Raw genomic sequence first — 26,359 nt, forward strand, 5'->3', positions numbered from 1 at the left:
TCCTACTTAATTTTACAGTTCCATTAAATGTCATGTCTCTGATATCCCTGAATATTTTGATTGTATCTTTAGGCATTTGCCATGCTGTAACATACCTAGCTTTGTAACTCTCTCAAGGTGACTCAGAAGGAGTATCAAAATAGTTAAGATCAGAGCCCCTGTTACTGGCCTATATGAAGGCAAGATGACCTGATGTCTGAGATTTGCTTTAAAACACTCTAGCAAAAGATGAAACAGGGGGAATTGATGGAGCATGATTTACAAAATGTTGATTTGTTGGAGCTGTGTAACGAGGGCCTGGTGGTCATAATACTGTTTCTCTCTTGTGTATGTTAATAAATATTTCTTTTAAAAAGATTTATTTATCTATTCATGAGAGACACACACACAGAGGCAGAGACACAGGCAGAAGGAGAAGCATGCTCAATGCAGGGAGCATGATACTCCAGGATCACACCCTGAGCCAAAAGCAGAAGCTCAATGGCTGAGCCACCCAAGCGTCCCGACAAATTTGTAATATAACAAAGCATAAGACCAGTCCCTGGAGATAGCCAGCTGCAGGTTCAAATCCTAGTGTCACCATTTACTATCTAAATGACTTTAGCTCTCTATAAATTCAGCTTTTCGAAGTGGGAATAATGTATGGGCCTTTAGGATTCTTTCTTTTCTTTCTTTCTTTTTGTTTTTTTAAAGATTTTATTTATTTATTCATGAGAGACACACATACAGAGAAAGAGAGAGGCTGAGACTGAGGGAGAAGCAGGCTCCATGCAGGGAGCCCGACGTGGGACTGTGGGACGTGGGACTGTGGGACTTGATCCCATGTCTCCAGGATCACGCCCCAGGCTGAAGGCGGCGCTCAACCGCTGAGCCACCCAGGGATCCCAGGCCTTTAGGATTCTTGTAAAGATTAAAGAGACAGAATCTGAGATATCTAGCACAAGGTTTGGCCCTTTGTAGTTGCACTAATAAGGATGCCTGCTAGCAAGCAACAGAAACTGTCCCTGATTTTGGCTAATTCCCGACATGCAGATATTACCAGGCAGTGGGAGAACTTGAGCTCTGATTTCTAGACCTAGAGCGTTTTCTCTTACCACACTCATTCAACACCGAACCTTGACCTGGTACATTGCAATTTATGCCTTCGAAGAAAAGGAATATAGTTTGGGCGCATATCTGGAATTTGGGACACTGGGCTCTGGGGGGGTGGGGGGTGGGGTGGCTGCGGGGCTTAGGTGACGAAGTGCCGCAGAGTGGCCTGGCCCCGGGCTGGTAGCTCGGTGGACGCTGGTAAACTGGACCGGGTTTACCCCGAGCAGGCGCGGACCGACTGCCTCCTGAACTCCTGCGCGCCCTCCCCGCCTCGCTCCCCCCGGGGTCCCGGCACGCGCCCGGCCGCGGGGCTGCGGGTTTCCTGGGTTCGACCGGTCGCTCCCTCCTCCCGTCCTGCGCGGCAGGGGGCGGGGCCGCGGGTCCCGGCGCGTGATTGGCGAAAGCGCTGGCGCTCCCTTCTCCGCCCCTTAGGCGGGGTGAGAGGTCAGCAGAGCGCCGGTCTGCAGGGGCGACAATGGCGGGGCTCTGGGTGGGGATGGCGGCGCTCGTCGCGGCCGGACGGCGTGAGCGGCGATGGCTGCAGCCGCTGATGCGGAGCGCAGCGCTGTGGACCCTGAAGGTGAGGAGCGACCGGGCTCCCCGCGGACCTGGGCTTCGCTGGGCTCGCAGCCGGGCACCGCCTGGGGGTTGGCGGGTGCGGCGGGGAGCACCGCGGGGTTCCCGGCCGTCCGCGCCCCTCGTCCCTCTCCCACCGAGGCCGCGCTGCAGCGCGCCGGAGCGGGCGCCACCCGCCGCAGCCCTTGCGGCGAGGCTCGTGGAGGGCAGAGGGGCCCAGCGAGCCGGCCGGCGTGCGCTTTCGGCTGGCCTGCCCGGGAGCGGCTGACAGCCCTCTGGCCGTTTTGGACGTGCATTCCCCGCGCTCACGCTCGCGCCCAGCGGCTCGGCTTGGCCGTCAGCTTCCTAGGGTGAATTTTTAAGGGTCCTTACAGTTTCCATTTTCTCTTGCCTCTTCCCTAATTTGCCTCTTGCCTCTTTCCTAACTGAATTGCTGCTGAAGTACAGCTAGGGTTGTGAGTTTATCTCAACTTTTAAAGTATCTGCGATGCCAGGATTGCTACCTCCTTTTACGTTTTGGTTGAGAGCCTAGTTTAAATTATTACATAGCAGTATACTGTATATTCTGTGAATTTATTTTTCTTTTCTACGTAGTGGTTAGCCAGGTTTTTGTACTGTTCTAAACACATTTTGCCACTGTTTGTGTATGCCCCAAGGTTTCATGGTGGCAGCCTTGGCATGTATGTTGGAGTGTTTCTGGGTGGCTGTTAACACTTTCTCTTGAAATTGGAGTCTTGCAGTTTCTGAACAGAGATAACCTTACTTTGTTAATAAGATTTATTATGTTATTTGAACAAATTCTTTAAAATAAAGATCTCCCTGAAAATCACCTGCCATCTGGTTCAGTCTGCTTGTTAAACTTACCTAAAAAAATTTTTTAAAAAAATTGTCACATAATATGATTTATTGTCATTGAACTCTAGAATTGGAAGACATTTCAGAGATGATCTGGGCCATCCAACTCTTTTAAAGAGGAGGGAACTGAGGCCCAGGTAAGCAGTGGAGCTGGAGCTGGAGCTGGAAATGGAAGTAAGCCTGCACCTGTACTAGCTTAGCGTCAACTTTGGAATGCCACTCTTAAAGTACACAATATTCTTTATGTTGCCACAAAATTTATTGTTTTTAAATGCTTTGTGTTTGTAATCATTTTTTGGCCACATCAACTGCAGTTTCCACAACTCTTAGCATTTACATAGGAGTCTGGAACTTGGGGTAGTGGAAAGGAATGGCCTGTGGAGTCACACAGATGAAGTTTTGTAGGGTATTAGATAAGTCACTTTGCTGGGCCTCAGCTTCTTCCTTTCAGCTACTTTTTTATTCAACACATCTTTATTGGATTATTCCTGTGTTCCATTGATAGGGAACAAGTATAGTTTCTGCTCTTTTAGACATTTTTGTCTATTAGGGAGAGAGAGATAAATGTAAAATGGTATTAGGTGAGAGGTCTTGGTGCTATAAGAAAATAAAATGGAGGGATTTGATCAAATCAAGATTTTGAGCTCTATGTCATAAATATTGTTGTGGTGTTTACTTGAATTAATTTATTAAATCCTCACAACAGCTATATAATCTGCTTATAGATGAAGAAATTGAGGCACAAAGTGTTTTGTGACCTGCTCAAAGCTATGGAATTAGTAAATGGCAGAACTAGGATTTAGAACTCCAGAATTGGTGTCCTTAATCATGCTATACTGCTTAAGAGAAAGGAATGTTTTCCTTTGGAAGTGAAAACTAAAACAAATTTTGAAGGGTAAAGTGACCTTTTTGTAGGCAAAGAGAAGAGATGAGTGTTAAATGTGCAAGAACATCACATCCAAAGGTCCTATGGCCAGAGGGAATGACAAGATAGAAGCACTGGGAAAACCTGCTGAGGCAGTTTGTGCAGATATTAGATGGTGCTAGGAAGGTAAGGGTGAATCCTATCATGCTGTGCTTTGTAGATCAAGCTATTAGTTTTGGTCCTTTTTTTTTTTTTTTTTAATATTTTATTTATTTTTAGAGCGAGAGGTCAAGGAGCATGAAACAGGGTGGGGCTTGCCTGGGGAGAGGCAGAAGGGGAGGGAGAAGCAAACTCCCCGCTGAGCTGGGAGGCTTATGTGGGGGCTCTGTCCCACGACCCTTGGGATCATGACTTGAGCCGAAGGCAGATGCTTAACCAACTGAGCCACCCATGTGCCCCTTAGTTTTTGTCTTTATCTTTTAGTAATGTGAAGCCATTCATGTTGGAGGCAAGGGGGATTACACTGACATTTTAGATTGGTGAAGGTGAGAGGAAAGATGTTACAGTATTTACTGCTAGATATTAATTATACACTGTTGTGTAATATGTAAACTTTGAATTTTTCTTTCCTGCTTTCTTTCAGTGTGTTGGCAGAGACTGCGAGACTGCATCTTGTCTATTTCCGTGTGTTTTTTTTTTTTTTTTAAAGGTTTTATTTATTTATTCATGAGAGACACAGAGGGAGAGAGGCAGAGACACAGGCAGAGGGAGAAGCAGGCTCCATGCAGGGAGCCCGACGTGGGACTCGATCCCGGGTCTCCAGGATCACACCCTGAGCCGAAGGCAGGCGCTAAACCACTGAGCCATCCAGGGATCCCCCTATTTCTGTGTTCTTAGCCCAGTATTTGGTACAATAGGTGCTGGATGTGTGATAGTACTGACTGGAGTAGAGTTATGTTTGTGACAGTAAGGAATTCCTTTTGCAGGTGGGAGGAATGTCCGGAGTTCACTGTCACCTCTGGGAAAGAGCTTGGAAGAACTTGAATAGCTGCTTAGCTTCTCTCTGTGCTTCTCTTTCATGAATTTTTTTTTTTAAATTTATTTTAATTAATTTATTTATTTATGATAGTCACAGAGAGAGAGAGAGAGAGGCAGAGACATAGGCAGAGGGAGAAGCAGGCTCCATGCACCGGGAGCCTGATGTGGGATTCGATCCCGGGTCTCCAGGATCGCGCCCTGGGCCAAAGGCAGGCGCCAAACCGCTGCGCCACCCAGGGATCCCTCTTTCATGAATTTGAAATGTGCTCCACTGAATCTGCATCTGAGGTAGAAGCATTTGAAGATTTTTTTTTTTAAAGAATTTATTTATTTATTCATGAGAGACCCACAGAGAGAGGCAGAGACATAGGCAGAGGGAGAAGCAGGCTCCCTGCGGGGGAGCCCAACTCAGGACTCAATCCCAGGACCCCATCACACCCTGAGCCAAAGGCAGACACTCACCAACTGAGCCATCCAGGCTTTCCTCATTTGAAAATTTTATTCTTCTCATTCCTCTTTCCACTCCTGTAACCATTTGGTTGGTTAGAAAGCAGTCTGGCAACTCTAGACCCTAGTGTCCCCGTTCTTTTTGTTTGCTTTTAGGGTTTGAGTTTACCTTTTAGTCTTATTTGTTTTGTGTATTAGCTTTTTAAACACGTTCTGTTTAAATACCTAGTTTTTTCTCCTGTCTACATTTTCAGTGGCTCCAGGTTTTATGGTAATTGCTACAGTTGATTGAACTTCTGTGTGTTTTATATGGTTTTCATGTATTACATCTTATCCATCTGACAACTAGCTAAAAAGTTGCAGTTTTATAGATGAGGAAACAAAGCTCAGCAGTTAAGTGACTTGCTTTAGGGCACCATTGAGGTGGAATTTAAATCTTGGGTGGCATGATTCCCAAACCTTGCTTTTACAATTACAAATTGTCTTCATTTGAGTGATATTATATGGTGAATTCACTGAACTTAAATACTCAAGCTTTACGGTCCTTAAAATCTAAGAATTTCTTTTCTAGTCTTGAAAAAAAATGTTTAAACCTTTCTGAATGGTTTAGAATTGCATGGAGGTATATCTTTCCAATGTGCTAATAGATTTCTGACCATCACTTGGGAAGAACAGTTTCTAAGATTATTACAGATATCAGTTTCTGGTAGAATAAAATACTTCTGGACGTTTGTATAGTTATATATATGCTTTTTGGATTTTATTCTGTTCTTAAGAGGTTTAGGGGGCACCTCAGTGGTGCAGTTGATTAAGCCTCAAACTCTTGGTTTCGGCTCAGATTGTGATATGGGGTTGTGAGATCGAGCCCCATGTCAGGCTCAGTGTGGAGTCTGCTTGAGTTTCTCTCTCCCACTCTCTCTGACCCTACCCACCTCCTATCTCTCTCTCAAGTAAATAAATAAATCTTATGAAAAAAGAGGTTCAGAACCGAGGAATGATTAGTAAAAGGCTTTTCTAAATCAGGAGGAAAGTTAGGGGACAGTTTGATCAAAAGAGTGAGGGAAAAGGAGTTGTTCAAATGATTCCAGTTTTTTTTTTTTAAAGATTTTTTATTTTTAAATTTTAATTATTTTTTAAAAAGATTTTATTTATTTATTCATGAGAGAGAGAGAGAGGCAGAGGGAAAAGTAGGCTCCATGCAGGGAGCCTGACGTGAGACTCGTTCCTGGGTCCCCAGGATCACACCCTGGGCCGATAGCAGGCATTTAACCACTGAGCCACCCAGGTGTCCCGAGACTCAGGATTCAAACTAAAATCTGACTTCAGTGCTTTTATTATACCATATTAACAAACTTAATAAAGGGGATATAGGGCATATTTATACATCTTGGGCACGAAAGCTAGTTTGAACACCATAGTAGCCATAGAAAAGAGGGAAGCAGTAGGCCTTAGAGCTGTCCGTGTCTTAACAGTAAGGAACATTCCTTCATCGGGATGAATAAACTTTGTTCTAGCGTTGACTGCATAGAATACATTATATAAGGGCAACTAGCAATCCAATAAATAACTGTGATACTTGTTTTACAAAAAATGCAGCAGTCTTTCTCATCTCATTAGTTGCCACTGATCTGACACTTTGTGAAGGCTGTAGTTGTGGAAAAACAGTTCTGTTGGAAGTGGGATGGTTAGTTTTTTAAGAAGCACAGAAAAGGGATTTTGTGCAGGTGGTGGTCAATAGAAGTGTGAAGAAAGCAGGGTAGCACAGGGGATAAAAAACTAAGCAAGGAAGGGACCCCAGCTAGAGACTAGCTTTAGTCTCACCCCACAGGGGAGGTCTGGAGCAGTGGTTCTCAAAGTGGGGACTCAGTTTACAGTAGAAGTAGCATTACCTGGGAACCTGTTAGAAATGCAGATTTTGTAGTTGTACCCCAGAAGAATGTCCAGTTAGAAGCTGGGGATAGAGCCCAGCAATGCTTTCTGAAGCCCTCCAGGTCATGTTGATGCACAGGAAAGTGAGAAGCACTGCTCTAGATTAGTTCTGTCCAATAGAAATGTAATGTGAGCTGCGAATGTAATTTAAAGCTTTCTAGCACTCACATTAAAAAGTAAAACAAGGGCTTGCCTGGGTGGTGCAGTCGCTTGAGCATCCAACTCTTGGTTTTGGCTCAGGTTGTGAGATTGAGCCCTATGGGGGCTCCACATTCAGTGCAGAGTCTGCTTGAGACTCTCTTTCCCTCTCCCTCTGTCCCTCCCCACTATGCCCTTTCTCACTCTTTCTCTCTCTCAAATAAGTAAATCTTAAAAAAAAAAGTAAAACAAGGTGAAATTAATATTAGTGTATTTTAAAAAATTCAATATATTCAAAATATTTCAGTATATAAATGTAAAAAATATTAATGGAGACTTTTGCATTGTTTTGGTATTAAAGCTCCAGATTTGGAGTGTATTTTACATTTGGACTACATTGGAAATTGGACTGGCGTATTTCATTTCAAGTGCTCAGTTAGCTATGTGTGGCTAGTGGCTGCCATATTGGACAGCCAGTTCTTAAAAACCAGATTGCAACACTGCCCCATGTGGAGGTGAGTGGAGATGGTCTTTTGAACCCTCTTTGCCTACTCAATCATTGGCTGTAGGCTGAGAAGTGGTAGCTTCCTGGCTTGATGGAGAACTGTCTGGTAAAGGCAAATTGGTCAGACTAGGGAGCAGGTGTGAACTGTGAGTAGTCAACACAGCAGCTGGGGATGCTGCGCTGCCTGCTGAAGAGGATCTGTATGAGCTCTAACAACATCTGCTACGTCTGGGGTGGCAAGAATGGCTTGGTAGGGTAGAGCTGGGTGGGATGATAAAATTTTAGAGTTGATGTATATAGTTTTCTGGTGCTCTGACTTTGTGGAGGCAGAGCCAGAAAATCTTGAGATTTGATCATTTCAAAAAAAAATCTTTGTGATTTTTTTGTATGATCCTTTTGACAACTGTAGGGAAGCCAGGAGGTGTTTTCGTATTTTATTAAAAAGAAACAAGTCCAGAGAAATGATTTGCCCAGTGGTACATAACTGTGAGGCAGTGGAGCTAAGAGCTGATCCAAGTCTTGTGACTCTGAAGGTTCTATTACTTGTCATGTGCCACACTATAGGCCATTTCTTTTCTAAGTGTGAAAAATATAGGAAATCTTTATCTTGTAGAAAAGAACCAATGGTAAGAGGTTTCTGAGAAGTCATTTTGTACATGTTGACCTTTCTCCTTTTGGCTGTGATAGGCTAAATGGTCTTTATAATTGGAGTTGATTTAGGTTTTTCCCCTAGAACTCCTGGTTTTAGGAAGTACCTTAAAAGATTTTGGACTGGGAGTGCCTCTTGACCTCAGCTCAAGGTCTTGATCTCATGGTTGTGAGTTCAAGCCCCTAGTGTGGAGCCTACTTAAATTTTCTCCTTTCCTTTCCTTTTTCCTTTCCTTTCCTTTCGGCTTGTAGTCAGTTTAACAAAATATGCTTAACAAAAATGATAAAATTCTGTGTAGAGGTGCAAATAAGCAGGTTTCTACTAACTGTTGTTTGTATTTAAAAAAAAAAATTTAGGGGCACCTGGCTGGCTCAGTCCTTGATTGGAGCATGCAACTTTTGATCTTTGGATTGAGAGTTCCAACCCCATGTTGGGTATAGAGATTACAAAATGAATTAAAATAGAAAAGAAATTTTATCTTGTATCTCTACAAAAATCTTCTGATTTTTGACCTATATTCTTTATAACTTTGACCTTCCATGAAGGTCTGCCAGGAGTAAACAGGAACAGAGAAAGTCTTTATGGGGCCAACTACAAACCAGTTCAGCCTCGCTGTGGAAATGGCCCAAACACTTGTTTCTTCTTTATAGTTCTGCTGTTGTAGTTCTGCTTGAGTCATTTCTATTTCTAGTTATTTGGCTAACCAGGGGAATCCATGCTTTTCAAAATTTTGCGCCACATTATCACAAATTCACATGTGTACAAGCTGTGTGAGTGTGTGTTTATATACTGGTGGTAAAATATAGTCTTAGATCTTCAGAATTAAGTATTTTAAATAGTAATAAAAAGATTCCCCAAAACCAGCTCGATCACAGTGCTATAGCTTTTACATTTTGGCCAGGTGTAACTTGTAATAGAGTGGACTTAGTTTTAGGAACTGTAACATAGACTTACTTTATTCTAGTTTTAGGTTACTGGTAGTTTCCTGAAGGTAAGTATAGTTCATTTGAGTCAGCAGACCCAAATATTGCTCAGAGGTTGGCCACGAGATTTCTGAATGGTTCTGGGATAGAAACTCTTTCCTTTTGGGGTAAGTTTAGCTTATTCCTCATGGGCTCATCTAATAGAGTCCTTAGGTTTTTATTCCCAGAGGTAGCCTAGCAGCTTAATGCATAATTCATATTTATTAAAATCTATGAAATTTACTCTTATTTCCACCAAGTATCTGCATGTTTGTTACTCTCAGAGTAGTTCAGCAGTAAGATCTGGGTCACTACCTTCTTGGCCTGCTTGTTGACTTTGGATTTACTGCATATCCTCCCATGATCTTCAGAGGTTTGTGCATGTTAGATATATTGTACTAAGCTCTTAATTTTTTTTTTATTTTTATTTTTTTTATTTTTATTTTATTTATTTATTTTTTTAAGCTCTTATTTTTTGGATAATAGTGGTTTAGGTCGGTAAGAGACCTGATAGGGAAGTCATCCAAGCTTTCATTTCTTAGCAGAGAGCAGGGTCATAGTGGTTTGCTCAAGTCCTAGAGTTAGGGGTGGAATTTAGATCTCCTGCTATCATAGTTCTTTGCTGGGTGGTAAGTTGCTTTTTGAAGTGTTCCCTTCCCCAGACATACACATCACTGTTGTTCTCACTCACCGAAGCTAATTAGAATACCTAAAATGTCTACCCCAGATTGTGTTTTGTCTCTGGAAGATGCAAATTTGTTTTTTGCCAGCAGGAATCAGTTATAGCCTTTATTTGTTAGTGATGAAAGACACATGTTTGGTTTTTGTCTTTTGTAAAAGGATTATGTTGATTTGTTCATGCGACAGACCATTATGTACCTTACAGTATTAGGGAGAATTTGTAAAAATGTAAACTATTTTGTTGTTACATTTTATAAAATGGATAGGAAGCTGGTGTGCTATTTACTTTGTGTAAATATCCCAGTACTGCCTTGCAGCAAAATAAATATAAGAAATTCCCAGGGAGCTTTTGGTTTTCTTTATTCTCAGAATTTGTTTTCTTAGTTTGTGTTCTGCTTCGGCTGAGGCTGTAAACACAAGATCTGATTTTCCCAGGGAAGATGTATTACCTTTATCCTATTAAATCTGATGTAGGAGTAAAGTTGTTAAATTATAATTCTTCTGCTGAAGGCGGTAGAAGACTAAATTTTTGTTTGGGCACATAGAGTGGTTAAACACTCCTGGTAAAGTTTTTTTTTTTTTTTTTTCCCTTTTTTCTTTCTCCCCAAGTCATATCTTTGCAGACACATTGGTGTTAATGTGAGGTGCCATTATCTTTTTATTCTCGAAATAAACTCCAGAGTGCTTTGATCTGTGCTTAAATTTTGCGACCATTGCATCCTAGCCCAAGGACGTTTGACCAACTAAAATTCTTGAGACTCTGTTTTTTGATTTTTAAAATTGGGCTAAAAACTCTTGAATTTACTGGGATGTCTGAAGTTGTGAAAGAGTGAGTTTTGGTCTTTAAAAGGGATGGAATACAGAGTGTGTTTCTCAGTCTTAGACCATTATCTTCACTAGTCTTTTACTTGATAGTGTAGGCTTCGTTGTATAAAGTGTATCTTTCTTATCTATTACCTTTGCTTTTGTATTAAGATTACATTTTGTAATTTGGGGCTTGATGCTTTACAAAAATTATATGAATCTTTGAGTTTATTTAAAAATGGTGCTATAAAAACATTTGCTTATTTGTGTTGTCTTCTTAGAAAGTTCTAAGAGGTATTACTGAAAAAAAAAAAAAAGAGGTATTACTGATTGCCTGATTGCCTTATTTTCTGGTCTCTTAAAATGGAAACTCTTTGAAGACCAAGACTCTTGTTTTATGTTGTATAAAGTTCTGTGTGGGATGTATCTATGATTTTGCCATGTCAGTCTGCATAATTAGACCTTTCTTCAAATTTTGACTCATTGGCTTTGTTTTTTAAAGTTTTAATTAATTCCAGTTAACCTACAGTGTTATTAGTTTTAGGTGTACAGTATGGCGCGATTCAACAATCCCATGCATCACCTGGTGCTCATCACTGCTTAATTCTCCTCCCCTTTGGTAACCATCATTTCACTATAATTAAGATTGACCCCATTGACTCTTACTTTACTTTCCTAGAGATCCTTCCGATGCCTTTTGGTTTCTTTTGTGCGCCAAAGGAAATGTCTGTGGTTATGATTTATCTTCCACAGTTACGGCATGTGGCTTAGAACTACATCTGTTTTTTTTTTTTTTAAGTTTTTTATTTTTTTTAAAGATTTTATTTTTTATTTATTCATGAGAGACACAGAGCAAGCGAGCGAGGCAGAGACACAGGCAGAGGGAGAAGCAGGCCCCATGCAGGGAGCCCGATGTGGGACTTGATTCTGGGTCTCCAGGATCACAACCCGGGCTGCAGGCGGCACTAAACCGCTGCGCCACCGGGGCTGCCCAGAACTACATCTGTTGATTGGTAAAATATTTTAGGTAGAAGCATACTGGAAGAATTACCCTGAAAAATATATTTTAAAGATTATTATTTATTTATTCATGAGAGACACAGGCAGAGGGAGAAGGAGGCTCCATCCCAGGTGTCTAGGATCACGCCCCCGGGGCTGAAGGAGGAGTTAAACCGCTGAGCCACCCGGGCTGCCCGGAGAAAAATATTTTTAAAGCCCATTCAAGTATCTGTAACTTTCTTTTCTTTCTTTCTTTTTTGTAGTATGTTCCACACTACTCAAGACAGCACTTAATGGTGACCCGTAGTTTCTGTTCAGCAGGATATGATTCTAATGAAAAAGTGAGTATTTAAATACTTTGAATAGCAAAGTTATAATGGTTTCACTTTCTTGTCTCCATGCTGTGTTCACTGGACAGATTAAATTTTATTAATGCTATATAATTACTGATCTAACATCATAGGTTTTTTCATTGTGGGCCACAACCTGAGTCATAATTTTAGTATCTGTACCAAAAAGTTGAATACATTTTAGTATGTTTTCCTTGTTTTTAGCAGAATAACATAATATTGGGCATTTGAGAGATTTTGACTATTGATTTTTTTTTTTCACTTAATATTTGTGGGATTTTTTTTTTCTTCTCAAAGATTTTATTACTAATTTGAGAGAGAGATAGTGAGAGAGAGAGAGAGAGAGAGAGAGAGAGAAAGAGAGAGCATTAGCACACTTAACCGACTGAGCCATGCAGGCACCCCTATAGAATTAATTTTGAAAACTTATTTTATTTATTTATTTATTTATTTATTTATTTATTCATTCATTCATTCATTCATTTATTTATTTATAAAAAGATTTTATTTATTTATTCATGAGAGAAACAAAGAGAGAGAGAGACACAGGCAGAGGGAGAAGCAGGCTCCATGCAGGGAGCCCGATGTGGGACTCGATCCGGTGACTCCAGGATCATGCCCTGAGCCAAAGGCAGATGCTTAACTGCTGAGCCACGCAGGTATTCCGAAAGCAATTTTATATATTGTAAATTTTGGGATAAGAGAATTCCAGTGAAAATCCTGATATAATAGCATAATGGTTGGGGCTTGTAATAGGAGAAAGAGCAGACCTAGAAGTGGCGATTGTGGAGATAATATGTAATTTGTGTCAATGAAGGCCTCTAATAGGGCAGGAGGGAGTTTTGGTTAAGAGATGGTTCAATTTGAATGTCATGAAGTTAAACTGGTGAATGATTATTTGAGAATGAAGTAGCTGATGATCTAATAAATCATCTCTTGAAGTATATAAAACTCCTCAAAACAACAACAAAAAATAAAACTCCTCAAAGGAATCTGGAGGCTTGGAGAAAGGATCTATACCATTGTAGTTGAATATTAATAAAATGTGGACACAATTGCAGAACATAGATCATTTTAAATTTTCTAATAGCCACATTTAAAAAAAACAGAAGAGGGGGATCCCTGGGTGGCTCAGCGGTTTAGCGCCTGCCTTCAGCCCAGGGTGTGATCCTGGAGTCCCAGGATTGAGTCCCACATTGGGCTCCCTGCATGGAGCCTGCTTCTCCCTCTGCCTGTGTCTCTGCCTCTCTCTCTCTCATGAGTAAATAAATAAAACCTTAAAAACAGAAGAAATTAATTTTAGTAGTGTATTTTAACTATTATTTAAAGTGTTGTTTCAATATATAGTCAATGTAAAAAGTATCAGGGCACCTGGATGGTTTAGTTGTTTAAGCATCTGCCTTCGACTTAGCTCATGAGCTTAGGGTTCTTTTTTTTCTTTTTTTTTTTTTTTAGTATTTTATTTATTCATGAGAGACACAGAGAGAGGGAGAGGCAGAGACACAGGCGGAGGGAGAAGCAGGCTCCATGCAGGGAGCCCGATGTGGGACTCGATCCTGGGTCTCCAGGATCACACTCCGGGCTGAAGGCGGCACTAAACCGCTGGGCCACCACCAGGGCTGCCCAATCTTAGGGTTCTGGGGTTGAGCCCTGCTTCGGGCTCCCTGCTTGGTGGGGAGCCTGCTTTTTCCTCTACCTTTGGGCCTCCCCCCCCCCCCCCCCCAACTCATGCTCTCTTTCTCTCAAATAAATAAAATCTTAAAAGAAGTATCAGTGAGATACTTTTCTTCTTCTTTTTGTTTTTTTGTACCAAACTTTCTAAATCCAATGTATAATTTACAATTCTGGCATCCTGATTTGATTAGCCACATTTAAAGAGCTCAGTAACCTTATGTGGCTAGTGGTTATTTTATTGCACAGCAGTAGTCCAGATGAATTAGCTATAATACACTTCTGTTATGAAATCCATGATTTTAAAAAAGATTTATTTATTAGAGTGTGGGGGGAGGGGTAGAGGGTAAGAATCTCAAGCAAACTCTCTGCTGGGCATGGAGCTCTACATGGAGCTTATCCCAAGAATCATAAAATCACCATCTGAGCTGAAACCAAGAGTCAGATGCTTAACCAACTGAGTCACCCAGGTGCCCTGAAATCCTGGTTTATTTTATTTTATTATCATTATTTTTAAAGATTTTATTTATTCATGAGAGACACACACACACACACACACACACAGAGAGAGAGAAAGAGAGAGAGAGAGACACGGCAGAGGGAGAAGCAGGCTGGGAGAAGCAGGCTCCATGCAGGGAGCTGGATGTGGGACTCAATCCAGGGTCTCCAGGATCACACCCTGGGCTGAAGGTGGTGCTAAACTGCTCAGCCACCCAGGCTGCCCAAATCCATAGTTTAATATGAAACTTCAGCATAGACAGTATACCTTGAGGTACATGTAAGTCTGTGTGTTTCTTTTTTTTTTTTTTTTAAAGATTTCATTTATTTATTCATGAGAGACACAGAGAGAGAGAAGCAGAGACACAGGCAGAGGGAGAAGCAGGCTCCATGCAGGGAGCCCGACGTGGGACTCGATCCCAGGTCTCCAGGATCAGGCCCCGGACCAAAGGCAGGCACCAAACCACTGAGCCACCCAGGGATCCCCAGTCTGTGTGTTTCTATACACATGTGTTGAGTTCAGTCTAGAGGTAGTGAGCTGTGCTAACTAGAAACATTCTAGGGCATGGTTAGCTAGTATTTGTACTAGAGGTCACATTCCAGAGTGGGGGCAGTATAGAATACTACAAAGAGTTCAGCTGTCTTTCTCCCTGTTAACTCTGGGAGCCTTTCTCATTAGCATAATAGGTGTTAGAAATGGGTTGTCATTGATGAAGTTAGTGGTATGCAAGATAGGTGTTCTGGCTATTACTTCATATCAATTCTTAGCCACTGAATTAGAAGAATGTAACAGTCTGGTTGGCCTTCCATTCTTTACCTTTAAGGATAGAACCTAAGCTTGATCCCTAAATGAAGTCCTGTGTGCAGCTGCTTGTCTGGGGGTTCACCAAGCTTGAGTCCGACAGTATGGTTAACTAAATCAGAATATCAATGTATTTGCCTCAGGTGAACCTTTCATGCAGGCTATTGGAGCATTACAGAATGAAGGAAGTTGAGACTTCACTGAGCTTATCCAGCAGATTTTAAGATCCTTTCTATGTCTGTTTATAAATGTGTGTATGTGTAGCAGAGTTGGGTCTGAAATTTGTTTTTGCCATAACCTCATAGTGAGCTTAAAGTAATAGCTGATTCACCCCTCACATTGGTGGCCATTGCTAATTACTAAAAAATAAATGTGTATAACTATTTTGGTTTAGGAGACACCCCCTATCCCCCCAATCCACAAAGGTACATGTTTTATTGTAAATGTCTAAAATCAGATCTGCCTACTGTCCCTGCTGATGTGAGATTTCGGGGTCTGGGAGCGAATGGTCAATAAAGGATTATTGAGATGTCTTCACTGCAAAAAAGATGGTTTTATTAAAGAACGGGGACAGGACCTGTGGGCAGAAAAAGCTGTAGTGGGGTTGTGAGGAGGGACTGATCATATACTTTCAAGTTGAGAGAGGGTCAGGGATAGCGCAAGTGCCTAAGGAATTTAGAAGCGAGGTTTTCTGGACCTTGAAGGGTCATTTATTACTGTCTAGTGTAACCTTAGTCACAAGACCCTTCAGATGGATATCAGTGGGCGCTAAGTTTGGAGGATGATTGCTAACCTGTATCTTGGTGTGGGGGTAGTGATAAAGGAGGTTTCCAAAGAAGACTTACGGGATCCTGGGGGTGGGATTTATGTTGAGCTGAGGTTGCCTTTTGCCTCTAGCAAAGTATTAATATTAACGTAAAGGCTGTTGAGTCCTGGAGAAAGGTCACTCTGTACAGAGTACTTGTCAGTGGGACATAAGTTGTAAGGAAGTTTAATTTTTTCGATACTTTTGCCTTTGTTCCCCACATCATTTGCTTGAGGTTATTGTAGAGAAACTGTATCATGTGCTCAGTTATGAAAAAGTCTATGATACTTTTTGGCACCTAATGGTGGTTATAGGTGTTGGGCTTTGGGCCAAATTGAGGGCTTGCCCTTCACTTGAAGGCAGCATGTTTTTTTAAAAATATTTTATTTATTTATTTATTTATATTTTATTTTATTTTATTTTATTTTATTTTATTTTATTTTATTTTATTTTATTTTATTTTATTTTATTTTATTTTATTTTATTTTATTTTTTAATTTATGATAGTCACACAGAGAGAGAGAGAGCGGCAGTGACACAGGCAGAGGGAGAAGCAGGCTCCATGCACCGGGAGCCCGACCTGGGATTTGATCCCGGGTCTCCAGGATCCCACCCTGGGCCAAAGGCAGGCGCTAAACCGCTGCACCACCCAGGGATCCTTTATTTTTTATTTTTAAAGATTTTATGTATTTATTCATGAGAGAGAGAGGCAGAGACACAGGCAGAGAGAGAAGTAGATTCCATGCAGGGAGCCCCATGTGGGATTCGATCCCAGAGACTCTAGGATCATGCCCTGGGCTGAAGGCAGACGCTTAGCTTAACTGCTGAGTCACCCATGCGTCCCAAAGATTTTATTTACTTGTTCATGAGAGACAGAGGGAGAAGCAGGCTCCCTGAGAAGCAGGACCCTGAGATTACTACTGAGTCAGCCAGGCACAGAGGGCAGCATTTAATTGAGCCTTTCAACTTCTAGGAATTCTTTCTTATAGCCATTCATTAAATACTGTACTTTTTGTTGTTGTTTATTGTTCCTGTCTTAAGTACAGGTAATGTGATCTTTGAGAAAATGTATTTGTTAAATAAATTGATTTAAAAAAATTGATTCTCATCTGAACTTGCCTTTGACTCCTTTCTTACTCCACATTTTACCAGTGACTCACATTAGGTTGAAGTCAGGTAAAATTTAATCATTACTAAAAATACTGTTTTTCGACTTGTTTTATAAAGCATGTCACCTTGTCTCAGGAATGTTCACAAGAATAGGGAAGGTTTAAAAGTAACCTGCTTAGAAAAAGACTAGGAGGTTTTAGTAGGCCTTAAGTAAGTGTGAGCCAGTATAGTACTATGGCATGCCTGGCATGGCAAATTTGATCTTATTTATTTATTTATAATTATTAATGCAGTGTTTAAAGCTTGCACCATTATATTTTTATCATGTCACATCATGGTGTGTTTTGACATGAATAGGTCTGTGAACTCTGGCTTTCCCCCTTTAACTTTGTAAGTGACTTAGGCAAGTGATTTGGCCTCATTAAGCTTCAGTTTTCTCATTTGTAAATTGAGGATGTTCTCAACTGAACTCCTAGGACTATTGTGAGGATGAAATGGAAGAGTACACAGAAGGGATTTGTCCTGGTATCTGGCATAGAGAAAGTATGTGTCCTAAATATTAGCTACTTAATATTAGTCTTTTTAGGGGTGCCTGGGAGGCTCAGTGGTTGAGTGTTTGCCTTTGGCTTAGGGCATGATCCTGGAGTTCTGGAATCGAGTCCTGCATCAGGCTCCCCACAGGGAACCTGCTGCTTCCTCTGCCTATGTCTCTACTCTCTCTCTCTGTGTCTCTCCTGAATAAATAAATAAAATCTTAAAAAAAAAAGGTTAGTCTTTTTTTTTTTTTTTTAAGATTTTATTTATTTATTTTTTTTTTTTATTTTTTATTTTTTTTAAATTTTTTCTTTATTTATGATGGTCACACAGAGAGAGAGAGAGGCAGAGACACAGGCAGAGGGAGAAGCAGGCTCCATGCACTGGGAGCCCGATATGGGATTCGATCCCGGGTCTCCAGGATCGCGCCCTGGGCCAAAGGCAGGCGCCAAACCGCTGCGCCACCCAGGGATCCCAAGATTTTATTTATTTATCCAGGAGAGACACACAGAGAAAGAGAGAGAGAGAGGCAGAGACATAGGCAGAGGGAGAAGCGGGCTCCATGCAGGGAGCCCGATGAGGGACTTGATCCCAGGTCTCCAGGATCACACCACTTGTGCTGCCCAAAGAATTAGTCTTTAAAAAATTTTTTTAAGTAGCTCCATGCCCAGTATAGGGCCCAGTGTGGGGCTTGAACTGACAACAGATCAAGATCTGAGCTGAGGGCAGCCGGGGTGGTTCAGCCGTTTAGCGCAGCCTTCAGCCCAGGGCGTGGTCCTGGAGACCCAGGATCGAGTCCCATATCGGGCTCCCTGCATGGAGTCTGCTTCTCCCTCTGCCTGTGTCTCTGCCCCACCCCCTCCTCGAGTAAATAAAATCTTAAAAAAAAAAAAAAAAAAAAAAAAAGACATGATCTGAGATCAAGAGTTGGACACTTAATCGACTGAGCCATCCAGGCACCCCTGCTTCATATTAGTCTTTACAACTTGGTTTTATACATTTGAAACAGGCTTAAAATCCACAGATAGTAAGTGTAAGTGGGGTATAAACTCAAGCCTAGGCTTCTCCTGAGGCAGTGGATTTACCCACTGTGCTGGACCCCTTCTCAGAAGTGTTGGTAAGTGACTACTACCCTTTGGTGTTCTATGATTGTTCCTTCAAGTACCCAAGGGAATGGGCCAGCCTAGCCCTTCTCTCAGGCTCTGAACAGAGTAAAATGTCCTTGGTGGTTTTAGACACCAGCTGTGAAGATCTAAATATGTGGAAGGGAAAGAAGGAAGGAGGATAGAGAATGGAATAAAAGGAGAGAATTAAAAAATTACCTCCATGAAATCTCCAGTGTGTTTCTTACCCTGGGTGACATCATTAGCACACTTATAGAACAACTGCTGCAAAAGTTCCTTCTTTATCTTGCATGGTACCTGAGAGCCTCCTGATTTAAGGGTGGTTTTGTTTGTTTCCCTTAGAATATCTTTAGAGTGTCTTATATGTTGTGGCTTTCCACATATAAGATAAAGTCCAGTTCCTTAATGGCATATAAATCCTTTCATAATCTGGCCCCTTTTACCCTTGTTTTGTTTGCTACAACTCCCCTGCACGTATTTTGTGCTTCAGCTATATTAGAAATTACTTGTTGGGGCGCTGGGTGGCTCAGTTGATTAAGCAACCGCCTCTTGATTTCAGCTCAGGTCATAATCTCAGGGTTGTGATATCGAGCCTCATGTCAGGCTCCGCATCAGGGGAGTCTGCCTGGGATTCTTTCTTTCCCTCTCCGACCCTGCCTCCCTCAAATTAATTTGTGAAAAAAATTACTTGTTTTTCAGTGTCATCTTCTGCTTTCAGTGTCCCAGCCTTTGTAGAGAACTCTGTGCCATCCTTCTCTGCAAAGGCTATATGTAGCCTTCTGGATGTAGTCATATTGTAGCAATTACCACACTTTGTTGTGATTGTGCCATATTTGTACATTGACATTGTCAAATGCTCTTGATGTTTCCCTGTAATTTTTGATGCAGAGGGGAATTTTAAAGTTGGTATAAATTTATTTGTATGTATATTCTTTTATATGTAGAGCTTATCTGAAAGAATATATAGGAAATGGGTAATAGCAGTTGCCTTTGGGGCAAAGACCTAGGTGTCTCCAAAGTATATCACCTTTTGTACCTTTTTTTTTTTTTTTTTTAAAGATTTTATTTATTCATTTGACAGAGAGCACAAGCAAGGGGAACAGCAGAGGGAGAGGGAGAAGCAGGCTCTCTGCTGAGCAGGGAGCCCAATGCAGGGCTCGATCCCAGGACCCTAGGATCATGACCCGAGCCGAAGGCAGATGCTTCACCGACTGAGCCACCCAGGCTCCCCTCCCTTTTGTACCTTTTATTTATTTTATTTTTATTTTTTTTTCCTTTTGTAACTTTTAAACCTTGAACCACATACATGTGTTTATTTAAAAGAATATCTTATGTATGGAAAGTTGATATCATCAGCTTTATTTAGCTTGTGCACTAATTGGTATTGATAGTCCTGTATTAGTTAGGGTTCTTCAGAGAAAAAGAACCAGTAGGAGATATAAAGAGATCTACTGGCTCACAATTATGGAGGCCTCATTTCATGCTCTGCCCCCTGCAAGCTAGAGACACAGGAAAGCTGGTGGTGTAATTCTAGTCTAGGTCCAAAGCCCTGAGGACATGGAAGCCAGTGGTGCCCCCAGGTAAGAGACGACCCATGTCTCAACTCAATCAGGAGAGCAGAACAAACACTCCCTTCCTCTATTTTTTATCTTTGGGTCTGTTAATGGATGGGATAATGCTCACCCACATTGGGGAGGGCAGTGCACAGGGCTGAGTCCCCGATGCACATATTAGACTCATCTGGAAACACCCTCACAGACACACTCAGAAATAATGTTTCATCTGGGCACCCTGTGGCCCAGTCAAGTTGCACATAAGGTTTACCATTATAAGCTCTGCACAGAGAAGGTGTGTTAGGTCAGATATTGGTTTTGATATAGATATTTTCCTGTTAGGTTCACTCATACACCTAGATTTGTTAGAGCTGGTGTGGTGTGTGGCCCAAAGGAGTGAATAATAATAGCTAACACCTCTTCAGAATATATTGTGTGCGAGGTACTATTCTAAACACTTTTGAGTGTTAATTCGTGTCCTTGCAGCCTCTTGTGGCAAGTGCTGTTATTACTCTCATTTTACATACCAGGAAATGAGGGTCATGAAGGGTAGCTTGCCCTGTTGTGATGAGCACTGGGTGTCAGATTAAGGGATGAATCACTAAATTCTCCTGAAACCAGTACTACACTATATGTTAACTAACTTGAATTTAAATAAAAACTTGGAAGGAGAAAAAAAAAAGGCGACCTCCTTATACAAGAAACATGGTAGTGTTGAGATCCCAGACTGGGCACTTTGATTCCAGACTGACCCTTAATCATATTCTTCCACTCAGATAAAAATTAGGATGGAGTTCTTTATCCCTAAGATGTTATAATTTGTTATATTTGCTGTAACAGTTGCTGAATGTGTAACTTCATTGTTCTGTTTTTATCAGATGTCATCTGCTTAATAGCTATAAAAATGCACATTTAAAAATGCAGTTCAAAGAAATATAAATACTGAAAAAAAAAAAACCCAAAAGTATAAATACTTTTTTCTTCAGATATTTTTACTGTTCAGCAGGGATTTACCATGACCATTTGGGTATAGAATGGCAGATGATTTTGCAGTCTCAGGCTTGAGGTGAGATTAGGATATTTTAAGGCTCAAGGCTCTGAATGACTCAGGTTTCTATCAGATTGGAGTTTACCCATTTTTAAGCCAGAGGTTTGTCTCAATTTGGTGGAATAAGCCATATGTGACATAAAGGTTAAACCAAGACTTTGAAAGCCTTTTCTAATTCTGAGATTGTGACTCCGTGTTGGGTTAAAACATTGCTTTCAGTTACAGAAGAATACTTTTAAGGTCATATATAGCTTTAACTTTCTTTAACTTTTCTTTAACTTTCTTTTAGAAATATAACTAAAACTAAAAAAAAAAAAATATAACTAAAACTATTTCTATAGTTCTATATAACTTCTAACAGTTCACTTACCCAGAAATAATTGTGTACTAAAATGTCCAGATTACTTATAATGTGTGTTTCTTTAAAAGGATTTAGCCTGTATAATTTTAGAGTAGAGAACCTTATGAAATAGTTTCTCCTTAGAATGCTATCAATTTATATGTGGGAGGGAAGACCTACAGAGATTGATTTGCTTCAACTCAGATAGGTATAGTTAGTGGGAAAGCTGGGCTTGGAATTGAGGTTTCTAACTCCCCACAGAATGGAACTACTCTATTATGAGGCCTCAGCTGCTTCAAAATGTGGTTATTCAAACTTAACAGTGTATTCAAATAGCATAACCTGCGTGGTCTGGGAATCTTTAGATATAAGCATATTTAATTTTTATTCTGAGTTACTGAAAGTATCATTTAATGCCCAACAGAGATGGCATAAAAATTGTATCAGACTTTCCTTCGATAATCAACTCATGACATTTAGAATTTCCCTGAATTTAGAATATAAATTATTGAGTAAGTGGCCAAGGAATTCTGTCTAAAGTATTTTAGCATTCGGAAATATCATTTGAAGTTTATCTTTGGGGAAGGGAATTTATAAATCAAATTTATAAATTTAGTCCACTTATGATTTACTAAACTTAATTAGTTGATGCTTTAACAGAGTAATTATAGGGATCCTACCAGATGAATTTAGTAGCAACCTGGTTGTGGATGAACATATGTATGATGTTTAATACTACTGTAAGAAGAAATGTTTTTTTAAGGATCATGTCCAGTGTTGTGGGAAAACTTGTTTTCTGGTTCCAAAGTGAGAGTAACAATTTCTTATATGTGTTTTTTTTCTCTCTTTAGACTTTTGATAAAATTCTTATTGCTAATAGAGGAGAAATTGCATGTAGGGTAAGTAGATTTTAATCTTCCATTTTACTTTGTGAAGTTTATTATTAGGAAATCCCTTTAAATCCGAATCTCTGTTAATAGATAACATTTATATATTTTAAAATAGGTTATTAAAACTTGTAAGAAGATGGGCATTAAGACGGTCGCCATCCACAGTGATGTTGATGCTAGTTCTGTAAGTATATTTTTGCTTTATTTGGATCAGGACTTATTTGGAGTAAAAAAAAAAAGTAAAAATGTGGGTGTCCCCTCCCCCACCCAATTGTGTGGGTGTGCACAATTACAAAAAAATCTAATCATTCACTTGTATATTAAGCAAAATGCAAGTATCATAATGTCTTTATATGTGTCTTTTTTCTTCCCCCTGAGTTTTTAAAAACCTAGAGTTTAAAAATTGCTGGACTGATTGCTGACCACCAAGTAGATTTGAGCAAAGCTGGAGGAAGTTTGATTCAAAGATCGATGAAATGCTTATATACTCTGCTGCCTTATGAGAGCACATTTTCCCACAGATGAATTCTAATATTACTAAGGGAATGCTATAATTGTTTAAACTTCCTAAATGCTTTGTCGTGTTCATTGGATAGTTTGATAAATGAAAGATAGGCAAATAATAACTGGACATGAACACAAGGAATAGTATAAAGCAATGAGTGATACATAGTTTTATTGGGGATTTTTACCACAGCAGACATTTTTAGCAGTAATAAACTATGAAAGAATAGAGAAAAATCCCATGAGAAAAGAATGTAAATTATTGGAACTTTAGAGGAGGAAATTAGTAGCTGTACTTTAATGTAAGTTACTGTTTGTCATTCTTGCTTTTGGTAACAACCTATTGGTAATGGCAACTTTTATTGTATAGTAATATACAGAAGATTTCCAATATTTGTGATTACTTGTTTTATCTAGAACTGTTGTTCATTTAGCTTTATTGTGACTTTCTTTTTTTTAAAAAAAAAGAACTGTTGCAAGCTACTCTAATTTCCTGAAAATAAAGGTTAAGTATTTATCTTGTTTATTTGACAGATATATTTAAAATCATTATCTTTTACTTAAAAGCAATTAAATCAAGCAATTAAACAAATTTATTTTGTGTCTGTAGTTTTTTCTTTTTTTTAATATTTGTTTCTGGCCTTTTTACTAATAATTTGTTTTAACTGACAGCTTCAATAGTAGTTTATATTCCTTACAAGATACTCATGAAGGGCAGCCCCGGTGGCTCAGCGGTTTAGCGCCGCCTTCAGCCCAGGGTGTGATCCTGGAGACCCTGGATCAAGTCCCACATCAGGCTCCCTGCATGGAGCCTGCTTCTCCCTCTGCCTGTGTCTCTGCCTCTCTCGCTCTCTCTCTCTGTGTCTCTCCTGAATAAATAAATAAAATCTTAAAAAAAAAAAAAAAGATACTCATGAAATAATGAGAAAACTATTTAATCTCTTTCTTGTTTGGTAAACTAAGGCATTTATCAACACCAAACTCCTTTACAGAAAAGTTTGTGTTGCATCAGACTAATAATAGATTTAAAATTCTTTCTTTGGATGCCTGGCTGGCTCAGTCAGTGGAGTGTGTAACACTTGATTTTGGGGCTGTGAGTTTGAGTCCCACGTTGGGTGGAAAGATTACTTAAAAAAAGAAAAAATCTTAAGCCCCTCTTTATTTTTATTTTTATTTTTATTTTTTTAAGCCCCTCTTTTTGTCGTATTGTGTTTTCATTGTGTTAGCTCACAAAGTGTTTTCATTCATGGGTAAATTGAGAGAGAAAAAGATTTGAATTGTGGACAATCGCTGTTTTTAGATCAAGTCTGATAATAACCTTTCACTTATTTTTCTTATATCAAAATAGTTAATTCTCTATTCTGTGTTCTCATGAAGATGACTGTTGGTGTGGATAGTCCAGAATTATTTATATTTTGTTTTTTTTAACATTTATATTTCAGGGTTGGTATTCTAACTCCCAATAGCATGACTGTCTCTTCCCATTCTTAAGTTTGAAGCTTTGTATTCTTGTTAGGTAGAAGCTAGACATGGCCAGTGGATGGAGCGCTCTGAGGCAGAGTCCCAGATTCTTCAAGAGGAATGATAGAGACAGGAGCTGCTGGAAGCAAGGATGGGGATAAATGAGCTACACATTAAAAGTCCAAGAGTGGGATGTCTGGGTGGCTCAGTGATTGAGTATCTGCCTTTGGCTCCGGGTGTGATCCTGGGGCCCTGGAGTTGAGTTGCAAATCGGGCTCCTTGCAGGGGGTCTGCTTCTCCCTCTGCCTATATCTCTGCCTCTCTCGATGTTTCTCATAAATAAATAAATAAAATCTTAAAAAAAAAAAGGTCCAGGAGCGCAACATCCTGACCTTGTGGCTTCCCCAAGACCTTGGGACTGACAGACCAAAGAGCCTCAGGTGGAGAACATGTGTTCTCCTCCTCCACTTCTGCTCCACGGTAACCCCATTATAACCTCATTATAATATATTTGCATTGTGGGTAGAGTGGCCCCTCCTCCCCAATGGAGAAAGGCTGCCTTGTTATATCAGGTACAAACCTTGTAGGGTCGGGATCCCTGGGTGGCGCAGCAGTTTGGCGCCTGCCTTTGGCCCAGGGCGCGATCCTGGAGACCCGGGATCAAATCCCACATCGGGCTCCCGGTGCATGGAGCCTGCTTCTCCCTCTGCCTGTGTCTCTGCCTCTCTCTCTCTCACTGTGTGCCTATCATAAATAAATAAAAAAAAAATTAAAAAAAAAAAAAAAAAAAAAAAAAAAAAAAAAAACCTTGTAGGGTCAAAAACTCCCTTCTCCCAACCGCCCCCCACCCATTAGAGGCCATCCCACTGTCCATCACAGCTCCTCCTAGCCCAGAGAGACCCAGTAATATCCAACCCAAAACAACCTAGAGGCCACTGGACCTCTGGGAGCCTGCCTGCTTTCCCACCTTGAGAGTGTACTTGCTGTTTAATAAACCAATTTGTGCTTTCTACTTTCTGTCTCTGTTTGAATGCAGATTCTCAGATGCAGGTGTTCACATAAATCTTTCTTGTGGGGAATCCAAGTACCGATGCATTCTCAGATGCAGGTGCTCACATAAATCTTTCTCTTGGGGGAATCCAAGTACCTCTATTCACAGAACACAGACTCTCACCCATAACATTCAGATCTATAGGTGGACTGTTACTTTCCAGGCTTGGAAAAAGCTAGTTTTAAAGAGTTGGTCTAAGTTTTTTTTTTTTTTTTTTTAAATTTTTTTATTTTTATTTTTATTTATTTATTTTGGTCTAAGTTTTAAGATGGTCATTCACATCTTTCTAAAGCAGGGATGGTTTAGTTTTATATTTTAAAGACTTCTAGTTACTTTTTTGGCGGCAATGGAAAAGAGTCTACAAGATACTAGAGTACGTAATTTAGATTAAGGTTTCCCAGGTCCCACAATTGAAGCAATGCATGCTCAGAACTTCCTCTAAGTATGACCTGCTTTAGGTCCTTTACTAGAAAGGTACAGTTTTGGATGATAATGATAGTTGGAATACCCAAAGTTTAATTTAGGCCTCAGCAGTAGAGCCAAATCTGTTATTTGCTGTCTGTGTCAGCCTCGAGAAAGGGTGAATTCCTCTAACAGTTTATTTTGCTTCCTTAATATGTGATCAGAAAGATTACTATCATATTTATTATTTATTTATTTATTTATTTATTTACTATCATATTTAATCAGCTTTACAATATGAATAATATGAACCAGATGTGCTATTCAGATGTCTTGTTAATGTCGTAGTGTTTATTTTCAGGAGGCAAGCATCTATAATGTAACTTGTAGGGAAATCTTTTGTGCTTCATAGGTTAATTTCATAAATGGAAATGTAAATACTGCAGTAGGAAATTACTGTAACAGTTGATTGTTTTTAAATGGCAAGTTAACAATTTTCACAACTAATTTTTTTAACAGTTAAGCAGGGGAAAAAGGCTAACAGTTACTTCAACTATTAAGTGATAAGTCACACAAAGCTAACTACCTTGCAGACGATTAATGTGTAATGGAAAAAAATTGGCTTTTGAAGATAATTATGCTGTTTTTTCACTGGTACCCTTTCGGCCCTGTCCTG

At 40.1% G+C, this 26,359-nt stretch overlaps 1 protein-coding gene across 4 annotated transcripts in view; it reads left to right on the top strand.

Annotated features, from left to right (window-relative positions):
- PCCA (propionyl-CoA carboxylase subunit alpha) overlaps positions 1–26,359 on the top strand; it is a 462,758-nt gene that overhangs the window by 56,272 nt on the left and 380,127 nt on the right. For 3 of the 4 annotated variants that reach the window (XM_038569959.1, XM_038569962.1, XM_038569961.1), the window contains exons 1-4: positions 1,522–1,672; positions 11,804–11,881; positions 22,227–22,274; positions 22,381–22,449. In XM_038569959.1, the coding sequence (XP_038425887.1) occupies positions 1,568–1,672; positions 11,804–11,881; positions 22,227–22,274; positions 22,381–22,449 (300 nt within the window). In that variant the 5' untranslated portion in view covers positions 1,522–1,567. Of the gene's footprint in view, positions 1–1,521; positions 1,673–11,803; positions 11,882–22,226; positions 22,275–22,380; positions 22,450–26,359 lie in introns of those variants that run through there. The other variant, XM_038569960.1, reaches the window with a different exon arrangement.

Source organism: Canis lupus, chromosome 22 (genome assembly GCF_011100685.1).
Source record: "Canis lupus familiaris isolate Mischka breed German Shepherd chromosome 22, alternate assembly UU_Cfam_GSD_1.0, whole genome shotgun sequence".
In the NCBI taxonomy this organism is placed as follows: domain Eukaryota; kingdom Metazoa; phylum Chordata; class Mammalia; order Carnivora; family Canidae; genus Canis; species Canis lupus.